This window comes from Mchenga conophoros, linkage group LG23, assembly GCF_057382185.1.
Source record: "Mchenga conophoros isolate Kocher_MC1m ecotype Shallow Benthic linkage group LG23, M_conophoros_male_GT1.1, whole genome shotgun sequence".
Taxonomy (NCBI): domain Eukaryota; kingdom Metazoa; phylum Chordata; class Actinopteri; order Cichliformes; family Cichlidae; genus Mchenga; species Mchenga conophoros.
This window is the reverse complement of record NC_140547.1, coordinates 42,639,308-42,652,854: the sequence shown is the minus strand read 5'-3', so window position 1 is coordinate 42,652,854 and position 13,547 is coordinate 42,639,308. Positions and strand designations below refer to the sequence as shown.

The following is a 13,547-nucleotide window of genomic DNA, read 5'->3' as shown; positions in this document are numbered from 1 at the left end:
GGGACAGCAGACATCGATATTTTGTTCCAAAAACTTCCAATCCACCAGATGGTGCGGTTGAGCTTTTTCTCTAGTGAGGTCAGCAGAGGTTAGGTCAGCACATGGGAAAATTGATCAAACAAAGATGGAGGAAGAAAAAGAGATCAGAAAAGCGCCATCTGCGTTTAAATCAAACGTCTGGACGTACTTTGGATTTTTTAACAAGGATGGAACAAATGAGATGGATATGACACACGGGATTTGCAAGGTGTGTCGTATGAAAATAAAGTACTCTGGGAATACTACGAACATGAGGGCCCATCTTACACGGCACCATCCAAATATAGCATTAACCGCGGACGGGAAAGCTAGCTCTGAATCAGCTCCACTGAAAAATCAACCAACGCTGGACACTCTTAGCTTAGCAAAGCTATCTCCCAATTCAGAGCGAGCTAAGAAAATAACACAATCTATCACGTACTTCATCTGCAAAGACCTGCGTCCTTACAACATTGTGGAAAACGAGGGCTTTTCTTACATGATCAAGACGCTGGAACCCAGGTATGTGATACCATCACGACGTTTTTTCGCCGACACAGCCGTACCCAATCTCTACATAGATGTGAAGCGTAAAGTTGAGGAAAGTTTGAGCACAGCAGAAAGGGTTGCATTAACTTGAGACGCATGGACCTCGCGGGCTGTGGATTCATATGTGACTATAACAGCTCATTATCTCACAGCGGACTGGCAACTGCTGTCTTACGTTCTCCAAACTCGAACATTACATGAAAGTCACACCGGAGCGAACATTGCAAATCTCCTGCAAAATGCAGCACAGGAATGGGGGATTGCCGACAAAAATCTTGTGGTTGTCACCGACAATGCTTCTAATATGACAATTGCCACTCAGCTAGCGGGATACCTGCATGTGAAGTGTTTCGCCCATACGCTCAATCTGGCATCACAACGAGCCTTAAACCTGCCTGCAGTAGCCAGGGTCTTGGGGAGAGTGCGGCGCATAACTGGGTTTTTCAATAGAAGCACAGTGGCAAACCACACTCTGGAGCAAAAACAGAAAATGTTACAGCTCCCGACTCACAAGCTCAAGACCGACGTCTGCACGAGATGGAACAGTGCTTATGACATGCTCCAGCGTTTCCTTGAACAACAACCTGCAATTTGTGCAGCGCTGCTGTCTCCCGAAGTCAGAAAGAGTAGCACATATCTTTACTCTAAATAAGACGGATATTGGGAACACTGAAGAAATTGTCCGGGCCTTGAAGTCAATGCAAGTCGCGACTACTGTGATGTCTGAGGAAAAGAATCCTACTCTGTCTCTCGTAGCACCGCTGCTAGCACAGCTGTTGCACGACACCCAAGACAACATTGGTGACACAGCACTGGTCAGAAACATCAAGCAAAGTATCAGTCAAGATCTTAAGAAGAGATATGCCAGCACAGTCGAGAGGAACACCCTCTACACAGCATCAGCTCTCGACCCACGCTTTAAAACCCTGCCATTCCTGTCACTGGAGGAAAGACAGGAAACCTATGCCAGAGTGGTTGCTGAGGCTATAACCCTTCAGGTAAGCAAACATTTTGGTGTTATAATTTAAATAACTTACAATATTAGTAGATCGGTGATATTTTTGTCATATTGGTAATATTCTATTTAACAATTAAATACATTAATTATAATTTGCTAACATATTACTGCATACTAAAAGATATGAAATATTTATTTTCTCCCTCTCTCTGTATGTGTGTGGGTTTTCTACAGGAAGAAAAGAGGCAGCAGCCCATCTGTGAGCCAGAAGCCCATGAACATCATGAGAAACCCGACGAGACTGAACAAAATCCCAGACCCCCTCTCATACCAGCCAAGATGAGGAAGTCTCGTGGGTTAACAGACTTGCTTGGTCAGACTTATGGTGATGTTGGAGCCCCACCAAAATCATTATCTGCCACAGCTGAGGAGGAGGTGAAAAGATACCAGGAGGTCACATCACTGGCACTCACAGAAGACCCACTAAGCTGGTGGAAATCCCATGAGGAAGTCTATCCTTTCCTGGCCACGCTGGCAAAAAGATACCTTTGTATCCCAGGTACTAGTGTCTCGGCTGAAAGAGTCTTCTCAACCGCTGGAGACATCGTCACAGCAAAACGGAGCACTCTGACTTCAGAGCATGTTGATCAGCTCCTTTTTCTGAGCAAGAATGCTGACATTGCTTCACTGTCCAAATGTGTTTAACTTTTTAGGGCAGCAACAAACAGGACAGTTTACTTATTTTAATTTAAGAAATGTTTTATTTTATTTAAATTTAAAACTTTTTTATTTAATGTAAAATTATATTTTATTATAAGCTATAATTGTACCAGATAGTTACGTTCAGTTAAGTTGGTTACTAGACTGTTATACAAACCGTTCACTTTGTCAGCAATAAAACTGACTGACATGAGAGAAAGACTGAGTGTGAGACTTTATTATTAAAATAAAATGAATAATGATAAAGTTTACCTTTATGGACAAAATCTGCAGTAGAAAAAATATGTGATAAATCACAAAATATTGTATTGCAATACCCAGAATATTGCAAAAATATATTAAAAAAAAATCGCAATAATATCGTATCGTGAGTTAAGTATTGTGATAATATCGTATCGTGGGGTGTATGGTGATTCCCACCTCTACAAACTACAGAACTATTATAGCGGACATGGTGCTCTAATGACTGCTTCATTAACGCAGGTCAGAAAGGATCAAACATATCAATAAATTATAAAACACAAAACGTCTCTTATTGCCCAGGGCACAGGAAGTGAGTGACCACTTAAGTGTGTTCAACAGGAAGCTAAAAGTTGTTAGCTGTTAAAGTGTTCAAAAAACAGCAGGAGCTCGGTGTGAGGCCACAGTGGGCCAAAAAACACACACAAGATGACCTCCAGCAAGGACAAAATGTATCTGGACGTCTCTGTGAGCATCTGTCTCACTGTGTAAGTGTAGCACAGTGTCTGTGTGTGCATGGCTGGGCAAGAGAAACAGCACAACTGAAAGCCAGCACAGACACAAACTACACCTTTCTTGGCTGCTGCCTGAAAGCACATTGTGCGCTGTCGATCTTGCGTGCTGTAACATAACATCTAATATTTGGTATCTACTGTTATCTACTGTTAGCTGTTTTATTGTGATGGTGCTATATTTATTATGTTGCTCTTTCTTGTTTGTTTTCTCTTCTGTTTTTTCTTATCTCCATACAGGTGATCCAGGTGTTTTGTTTGTTTTTCTTTTTTTCTTCCCCCCTTTCTCACCGTCTCTTCTCCCCTCTATTTTTTTTCTCCCCCTCTCTTTCTTTCATTCTTTCTCCCTGTCCTATCCCCCAGTCATGTCTGTCCCATCTGTAACAACCAAAAATCAAATCAAATAAATATATAATTATAATAAAGGTCAATCAAATGGCCCAAACACAAGACCGTGATGATCCAATTGGTAAAGTAAAGCCGCTTGGCATCTTTCTTGGCCTTCAGACAACAATTCTGATGGCTAAAGATCCAAACGGGACAGGCAAAAAAAAAAAAAAAAAGATGAGTCAGTGAAGCAAACTGATCAGCTGTCTTATTGTGTCTTTTGTGTGTTTGGTTTTGTGTATTCAATGAACCGAACGCCGTCTTTACTGCACGAGGGTGTGACCATCCACATCCTTTCATCTGTCCACTGTCAGCCAATAATTTTATAAAAATCTGGCCAAGTCTTCCAAGTGTGCGTGCTTTTCCTTCTGACCAGATGCAGATTTCTGTACCATCACTTTATTGCCCTTATACTGTTCAGCACACAGTGTATGTGCGCTAAAACAGAAACTGTTTCACTGCTTCTTTGTAGTGGCAGGTTACAAAACATCATAAGATGCTGAGTGGCCATACAAGATGGAATTTGGTTAGCAACAACTCTCTGAGGCCTTTACTGTGAAACACAACGCTGTCTTATCCGGTTAACTTCAAGATTTAATGTGGGATTTTTTTGTAATCCAAGACATAATGCCAGGTCAACTCATGCTTTGAACCTAATCTGCTCCAGAGCAAATCATGTTCCAAATGTGAGATCAACAGGTAGAAAATCACCACCTACTAACCAGTAAGACCGAAAAAGAACAAAATAAATAAAATCCCCGATCCTGGAAGATCCCTCAGACCACTGTGTGCAGAGAGTAGGAGGGTGTAATGTCTTTGTCTTTCCATGATGAGCAACAATAATGAACATAGATTCTCTACAACAACTTTATTGTTTTGGAAGTATTAATATATTATCCCAAAACTTCTACATTTAACCTTTTAATCAGACCAGCAAAAATCTAGTATTGAATAGAGAGATAATCCCATACAGCTTATGACAAAATTTGATCCGAAGTGATTGATGGCCCTAATCACGACCTTTTGACCTCCCGCCCCTCCCCCCCGGAAGCGTGTAATGAGCGTGACGAATCGTATCCGGAGAAGGGGGGGTGGGAAACCCCCCGCGTGACGAATTATATCCTGAGAAAGGGGGGTGAACCCCGGAAGCGCGCCATCTGTTGCTAACCGTGTCGAATCGCATCCTGAAAAAGGAGGGGTGAACCCCCGGAAGAGCGCCATCTGTTGTTGGGAAAAAAAGTTTTTAGTGGGAGGGACTGCAGCGAGGGAGGAGAATAAAAACCAGAGAGGAGGAGTCCGTCACAATTCCTAAGTCACACACACAAGATGGATTCTTTCCTTCTGCAGCGTTCCTGTGTCCGATGAGATCTGCTCTCCCAAAGAAGAAGGCTTTGAATATGACATATTCAATCTCGATCCGGACCTTATAACCCTACCGGAAATACTCCGGAAGTGTCTAGTCATTTTCAGACCTGTTGCGTCATGTTCCCTAAGCACAGCGGTGATGCAGCAGATGATTCTGTGATGTATAGAGAGACAGAGCGGATGTAATTTTACTTTCTTAAGCTGCACCGGCGTTTGTAATGGGAATAAAGAGTGACTTCCTGTAGAGATTTCAATAGTATTTTATTTTCCTATAATACAGACGCTGTAAAAAAACCTTTAAGATACACCATAGCTTGTGATGAAAAGAAGAACTTTCTATCCGCTTGTAACCTACAGGCTGCCTATGTGTAAAAAACTACTTTTCCTTTTGAGAGACTGAAAAACAAACCAGCGACAGGCGATCTTGTTTCACACACACACACCCACACGCACACACACACACACACACACACACACACACACACACACCCCGCGGGCCAAGGAGGAGTTTTTTTCTTCAATACTTTAACAATACGTTTTCTCAATAGATAGAAAATGATGACGCTGAGGAGTCAACATCCGATATTATCATTGCTTGTAACCCGGTTTCTTACATCTCCCCATAAAACAAGTCTTAGCGGGGAAAAAAGCTCATATTCGAATAAGTTTATTAAAGCACCCCCCTCTGTGGGAAAGAGTCAACCATGAGGCGAGTTTTGTCAACAGTAATTGTCCATTTGGTAAAACAAATATCCGTCTCAAAGTCATATTTTACCGTTGCAGAATGTGGAAAACAGACGGCGTTCGCAAGAAGGCAATAAAAAAAAAAAAAAAAAAAAAACCTCTCTAACTATTGGTATTGTCAAGAGAAAGATGCGAAAAACAGATGCTTCGCTAGACTAGGATAAAATGAGAGAAGAAACGGGAGGGGAGTCGATATCTGTGACAGTTCTACCAATCGCGAGGAAGAATCCGTGAATATTATGTCAGCATTCCGTTCAAACAACGCCGCCGATCACACACACACACACACACACACACACACACTGCGGGTCAAGGAGGAGTGAGACGGCAGAATAGTTTTTTTCTTCATTACTTTTACAATGGGATTTCTCAATAGATAGAAAATGACGCTGAGGAGTCAACATCCGATATTATCATTGCTTGTAACCCGGTAAATAATTTCGTACATCTCCCCATAAAACAAGTCTTAGTGGAAAAAAGCTCATATTCGAATAAGTTTATTCCCCTCTGTGGGAAAGAGTTTTTTTCTCAGAGTCAACCATGAGGCGAGTTTTGTCAACAACTGTTGCCCATAAAGTAAAACAAATATCCGCCTCTAAGTCGTATTTTACCGTTGCAGAATGTGGAAAACAGACAGCCCTCACAGGAGGCACCATAGTTAAAATATTTAAATTTCAACTAAATTTGTAGTAATGATCGGATTTCCTCACTTATCTACACCACACTCCTTGTCCTTGATTTCTTATCGTTCCTCTGTCCCTTAATAGAAACCACATATATAGAAACTATCCTCCCTTTCAGTTGTCTTTTGCACTTCCATATCGCAAAGCAGTTACTGTAGGTTATTTTCTGCTTATGCATTAATGTAATTAATTAACTTATTTATCCTTAAGTAAGGTAATGACTTGAGTTCTAATGCTTTTTGTCTCTTGAGTTAGCTGTCAATGTGGGATTTTTTTCCCCCTTTTGTCCAGTTAAAGCTGCCTTTCATTCTTCAACACAGCTTAAACTCTAATAGGTAAGCTTTCTTGTAATTTCTTAGTTCTGCAGGCTTCTTGAAAGACATCCGAGACTCTTCTTTGGATGCTGGCTGCCTTTTGTTTTGTTTTCTGTCAAGATGATCCCACACTGCTTCGATTATCTTGAGGTTCGAACCCTGGAGAGATCAATCCATGACTGATGCGTTGTTTCATCCAGGCATACTTTGACTACATTGGCAGTATGTTTGCGATCATTGTCGTACTGAAAAATGAAGTTGAAGCCAATCAGACACTACGTGGTATTACATGGTCGATCAAAATCTGGTGGAACTTTTCTACATTCATAATTTGATTAATTTGGATAAGAGCTCCAACAACACTGGCTGAAATCCAGCCTCAAAGCACGGTAGAGTATCCATGCTGTGTTAAAGACGGCTATAGACATTCACTGTTGTATCTCTCTTCGGACCTCTTCCATGCATATTTCAAATTTGGATTCATTACTCCATAAGACATATTACAGCTGATTTCTTTTTCCAGCCAATTTCTTGTGTAATTTGGCACACCTCAGCCTTATTTTTCTCTGTTCCCCTTCCTTAAGAATGGCTTATTAACAGCCACCCTTCCAACTCAGATAACTTTTGATGAGGTTTCATGAAATGTTTACAGCACTTGAGTTACTCGCCACGGCCATCCTAAATGCTAAAAACACTAAACTTTAATTCTAAATTACATAATTAACATTAACCAGAAAAAACAAGCCAAAGTCAAAATGTTGCTGAGCTGACCTGTGGTATGCTATGTCTTCTAAAGCACGTATAATGTAAACAGAACTGGTCTTTGCACAGAAGCCTGTGGAGCTTCATAATTAACCTCAGTGTGTGAAGAGGACTCTCCATTTAATAATAGCTATAATAAAATGTTCTGGCCGACGGTGTTAAACGCTGCACTTGGGTCTAGCAGGGAAGATTTCAACTTTTCAATACGAATGAAGGCTGAAAACTGATTAGATTAATGTCTGATGATCTTTTCCGTGCTTCTTCAAGTTTGTAACACCAAACATATTAAAGGATGATGTAAGGCTCACAGGAAGAGTTTAATTAGACACACACATTTACTATTTTTCTTTATACTCTTTCTTTCTTGACATGTTTAATATGATTACTATCAGAGGAGAAAATGAACCTTGTGTAGTCTAAAAACTTTTTTATTTAATCAAACTGTAATGTTGTTGAACTCTGACGGACGTGTCTTTTAATCTTGTCAACAAATCCTTAATCATCTAAATCTGCCATTTATCATCTTGTAAAATGTTCCCTCTGCTTCTGTTGCACATCTCCCCCCGACACTCTCTGCTTCACCAGCCCTGTGCAGGTGGTCCAACCCCTGCCTGCCTCCTTAAACTGGGGTGTTTAAATCTCTTTACCTCTGTTGTGAACTTCACACAAAGTTTGTGGTAACAAAATCAAACTGACGAGGATCTCGTTTGAAAAACACACACACTCACGAGACAAAATAAAAACAGACTGCTCAAAGCAAAAGCAGAGCCCTCACAGCTGGTAGTACAAACACAGTGACAACATGCGTATTAGATACCCTCAGTGCCAAAAGCCTAAATATGAAAAAAATGTGATCACCAAGAATATCCTAAAAATGGCATTGAGGTGCGTGTTACAGTAAAGAAAAAAAAAGTAGCCAAATTTTCATCGGAAAATGTTGAATTTTAGTAAAAACAATGCTCTGTAGTTTGATACTGTCGTTACAGACAAAGCAGATGTTTAAAGCCTTTGGACGCACATTTGAAACGCACTCATTCTCCTTATCAGCTGGAAACATTAAAGCCGTAAAATGACTTTTTCAAACGGATAAAAACTATTGAACAGCAGCAATGTTGAGCCTGTTCCAAAATTTGAATGTACATGTGTTGAAGGTGCGGGTCTTGTTGAATTATTAAACATACTTTCTTTAATTTTTCGAGCCACAAAAACAACAACTTTTAATTTTCTTCTGCTTGAGTCTCGGCCTCGGGTAGCTCTACTTATCATTGCTCAGTCAGTTGTCTGTTTGTGCTACTTTTTTTCAAGGAGCAGTGGATTATTGGTAAGGGTGACTTTATGTGTTTAGTTACTTAAGTGGAAGTACTGTGGAAAGTTTTACCTTACATACATAGATCTACCAGTACAGCTTCTGAGGTAACTGTTTACAAAATGTTATAATCTATTCAAAGGTTCTTTGCAATTTTACATTGATAAACATTATCCTTAACACATTTGGCCCACATAAAGTACTATGGCCATCACACAGTCATTTAGAATTGTTTAAATAACTCGTGTCTTAAGTCCTTCCATCAAACAGAAAATTAAAAAAAAAAAAAAAAAAAAACATGGTTCACTTTTACATCACAAAATGTTAGAAATATAAGCCGTTCATAACAACCTGAAAGGTTGGGAGTTTAAAATGCAAACCGATGGAAGCAGAAGTAGAAGACTATAATGTCTCAGAGCACACGGTGTCTATTAATGTGTAGACATGTATAAATAAGAGCTTAATAAAGATGCTTAATTTCTTAAGAAATAAACAGGTGGAGTGATCTTTATCAAAAGTGGATGTTGCATCTGTGGCTAAACCACTGTACCCAAAAAAAACTTTAAAAATCTACTGTGTGTGAGGCTGTGTAAGTAAAGCTTGCCCTTCACACCTGCGTGTAATAAACCATTTGTTTGGGGTTGTGGATTTGGCACCTCAGCATTGTGAAAGTGGGGAAACATGTTTCTGGCTGTGCATAAGATTCCTCCTTACAACTTAGAATCTCAGTTCTAAATGAAATTCAGATGTTTTTTTAAGTATGGCTAATGTATTATTTGACTTCTAAGGCACACACACACACACACACACACACACACACACACACAAGAACAACACAGAGAAGAAGAAGAGGGGGTCGTTTTACTACACATCATAAAAACGCAATCATTCATCTTCCAACTGTATCTTTCTGTTCTGGCTTTAGAATCATAGGTTGTTTACTGAGCCGTACTTTGGGAGTCATACTGTTGTGATACTGAGGAGAAAAGGGTAAGGTTTGATAGACTAAACCATTACACACACAAAACTTGAATAACCTAAAGAGTGTGTGAGACTGCTAGCTGTGTTGTTCAGCATTAAACTCATCTACAAATGTGTTAGTAAAGAGCGACTTGTACTTCTGTCCCATTAAGCAACGGTTTAACAAATTTCACTGCAAACTATAAAAGGAATCTGGATTTATATAGAACATAGTAGTGATGGATTAAGTGCAGGAAACACTAGTATAAGGTGTCTATTGAACAAATCTCCTTCAGCGTTCAAAATGACCAAAGTGAGGCCTACAGGCGTTTCTCTCGGTTGGTTGTGTTCAGGGAAAAAGCAGCTAAATACACTGAGATTGCTCCCCATTGTTAGTGAGTTAACTCTGGATATCTGTAGGTTTTGTCAAACTTGGAGTGAACAAAAGCAGAAAAACAGTAAAAGATGCAGACAGTGAAAGTCTGGTTTATTTCATGAACACAATGAAACATTTTACAGTCCACAGAGCAAAGTAGCATACATGATAAATAGATACACATAACATGAGAAGTAAAACTCGTCGTCTTACCACATGTTATATTCTGTAAACTTAAAATAACCACAGAAATTAGAGTTTAGTGTTTTAAAGTCATTATTAAAAACATGAGTCAACATTACTGAAGTGACGCTTTAACGATGCGTCTTATCACCGTGTTTATGATGATAAAACATGTTCTCTCGTTAGTAGTTGTCTGCGCTGTCACTTGTCATGAAAATGTCCAGAGCCAGGGTTCCTCTTTAATCACCATTGATCATTAATAGGGTCACAAAAGATTTGTCACATTATCCCCATAAACAAAATGCTTTTATAGAAATCATTGTGATACAAATATTTAGATTCTTGATTCACAATGTGCACGAACTCAAAATCTTTAGAGGTTCATATTTATAAAGTATCGCAAATAATACATTTATACCATTGTATGAGCTACACTTCTTGTAAAAAACTGATTGAAAAAAGCTCCTGTCGTGACCTTCCTTCTGTGAGGACACACACACACACACAGAGAGAGAGAGAGGGGGAGATCATTAGGATTGGAGGCGTTTTTGGATTTTCACTTATTGTTGGCTTTACAGTCACATAAAATTCAGTCCAATTTTTTTGCCTGTGCTTCAATTAAGGTGTTTCTTTAAATCTACAGCAGCTTCCTTTTCAAAAAGTTTACTGACATAGTAAGGAAGTAGCTAGGGAACTCAGTAAGTATGAGCAACAACAGCTTAGGGACTGTTTCTACAATAAAGAGGAATTCATCATCATCCGCAGTTCATCAAAAAAAAAAAAAAAGTGCCATTAAAAACAATTCAGCAGATCCTCAAAGTATGGATACAATCTGTTTTCAGCTGTAGAGGTACGCTTCATGTACTTATCAACATGCAGTTTAGAGGCTTGCATTAGAGTGCTTTGGTACTTGGGCCTCTTTTATTTAGCACGGTTATACCATTGTGTATTTAGCTATATAAATATGCTCAAGAGTCTATTGTATGTTTGTCATGCAATTAAAAATTCAAAAATTAAAACTATTAGTGTCATGAACCGAAGTTCAGCGCACAAACTGGACCCAGAAGCAGAGCCAACACACACACAGGAGTACGAGAAAATAAACTTTATTTTAACTGAAGGTGTCCCGGGAGGGTAGAAGGAAAACACGCGTGAAACTCGAGAAACCAAGGGACCGGGAGATGAGTCGCGCAGGAACGCCGAAAACGGGACTGTGGGAGGCTGCAACAGAAAAAAGGACAAGAATTATTGGGGCGCGGGGAAATAGCAGCATACGTGGGGGAAGAGTATGAGTCTTACGGTGACAGCGGGGCCGTGGGAGCCGGAGGGAGGGGTGAGGGTCCGCGCTAAATTTGCAAAGTTACTGATTTAAAAATTATATTTTTGAATTTTTAATTGCATGACAAACATACAATAGACTCTTGAGCATATTTATATAGCTAAATACACAATGGTATAACCGTGCTAAATAAAAGAGGCCCAAGTACCAAAGCACTCTAATGCAAGCCTCTAAACTGCATGTTGATAAGTACATGAAGCGTACCTCTACAGCTGAAAACAGATTGTATCCATACTTTGAGGATCTGCTGAATTGTTTTTAATGGCACTTTTTTTTTTTTTTTGATGAACTGCGGATGATGATGAATTCCTCTTTATTGTAGAAACAGTCCCTAAGCTGTTGTTGCTCATACTTACTGAGTTCCCTAGCTACTTCCTTACTATGTCAGTAAACTTTTTGAAAAGGAAGCTGCTGTAGATTTAAAGAAACACCTTAATTGAAGCACAGGCAAAAAAATTGGACTGAATTTTATGTGACTGTAAAGCCAACAATAAGTGAAAATCCAAAAACGCCTCCAATCCTAATGATCTCCCCCTCTCTCTCTCTGTGTGTGTGTGTGTGTGTCCTCACAGAAGGAAGGTCACGACAGGAGCTTTTTTCAATCAGTTTTTTACAAGAAGTGTAGCTCATACAATGGTATAAATGTATTATTTGCGATACTTTATAAATATGAACCTCTAAAGATTTTGAGTTCGTGCACATTGTGAATCAAGAATCTAAATATTTGTATCACAATGATTTCTATAAAAGCATTTTGTTTATGGGGATAATGTGACAAATCTTTTGTGACCCTATTAATGATCAATGGTGATTAAAGAGGAACCCTGGCTCTGGACATTTTCATGACAAGTGACAGCGCAGACAACTACTAACGAGAGAACATGTTTTATCATCATAAACACGGTGATAAGACGCATCGTTAAAGCGTCACTTCAGTAATGTTGACTCATGTTTTTAATAATGACTTTAAAACACTAAACTCTAATTTCTGTGGTTATTTTAAGTTTACAGAATATAACATGTGGTAAGACGACGAGTTTTACTTCTCATGTTATGTGTATCTATTTATCATGTATGCTACTTTGCTCTGTGGACTGTAAAATGTTTCATTGTGTTCATGAAATAAACCAGACTTTCACTGTCTGCATCTTTTACTGTTTTTCTGCTTTTGTTCACTCCAAGTTTGACAAAACCTACAGATATCCAGAGTTAACTCACTAACAATGGGGAGCAATCTCAGTGTATTTAGCTGCTTTTTCCCTGAACACAACCAACCGAGAGAAACGCCTGTAGGCCTCACTTTGGTCATTTTGAACGCTGAAGGAGATTTGTTCAATAGACACCTTATACTAGTGTTTCCTGCACTTAATCCATCACTACTATGTTCTATATAAATCCAGATTCCTTTTATAGTTTGCAGTGAAATTTGTTAAACCGTTGCTTAATGGGACAGAAGTACAAGTCGCTCTTTACTAACACATTTGTAGATGAGTTTAATGCTGAACAACACAGCTAGCAGTCTCACACACTCTTTAGGTTATTCAAGTTTTGTGTGTGTAATGGTTTAGTCTATCAAACCTTACCCTTTTCTCCTCAGTATCACAACAGTATGACTCCCAAAGTACGGCTCAGTAAACAACCTATGATTCTAAAGCCAGAACAGAAAGATACAGTTGGAAGATGAATGATTGCGTTTTTATGATGTGTAGTAAAACGACCCCCTCTTCTTCTTCTCTGTGTTGTTCTTGTGTGTGTGTGTGTGTGTGTGTGTGTGTGTGTGTGTGTGTGTGTGTGTGTGTGTGTGTGTGTGTGTGTGTGTGTGTGTGTGTGTGTGTGTGTGTGTGTGTGCCTTAGAAGTCAAATAATACATTAGCCATACTTAAAAAAACATCTGAATTTCATTTAGAACTGAGATTCTAAGTTGTAAGGAGGAATCTTATGCACAGCCAGAAACATGTTTCCCCACTTTCACAATGCTGAGGTGCCAAATCCACAACCCCAAACAAATGGTTTATTACACGCAGGTGTGAAGGGCAAGCTTTACTTACACAGCCTCACACACAGTAGATTTTTAAAGTTTTTTTTGGGTACAGTGGTTTAGCCACAGATGCAACATCCACTTTTGATAAAG

At 39.3% G+C, this 13,547-nt stretch overlaps 1 protein-coding gene and 1 long non-coding RNA gene across 2 annotated transcripts; one reads left to right on the top strand and one right to left on the bottom strand.

Moving 5' to 3' along the window:
- Positions 1-1,286: 1,286 nt before the first annotated feature.
- On the top strand, positions 1,287-2,248 carry LOC146547950 (E3 SUMO-protein ligase ZBED1-like). Its single transcript, XM_085265010.1, has 2 exons — positions 1,287-1,565; positions 1,760-2,248. Exons 1-2 carry the CDS (start codon positions 1,287-1,289, stop codon positions 2,228-2,230), a joined length of 750 nt encoding a protein of 249 aa, XP_085121136.1. The 3' UTR covers positions 2,231-2,248.
- An 8,921-nt stretch (positions 2,249-11,169) lies between these two features.
- LOC146547949 (uncharacterized) lies at positions 11,170-13,200 on the bottom strand. The gene is made up of 2 exons (XR_014890763.1): positions 13,000-13,200; positions 11,170-11,298 (listed from the first exon to the last, which is right to left on the bottom strand). It is a non-coding gene; the product is annotated as an uncharacterized LOC146547949 (long non-coding RNA).
- Positions 13,201-13,547: the final 347 nt, after the last annotated feature.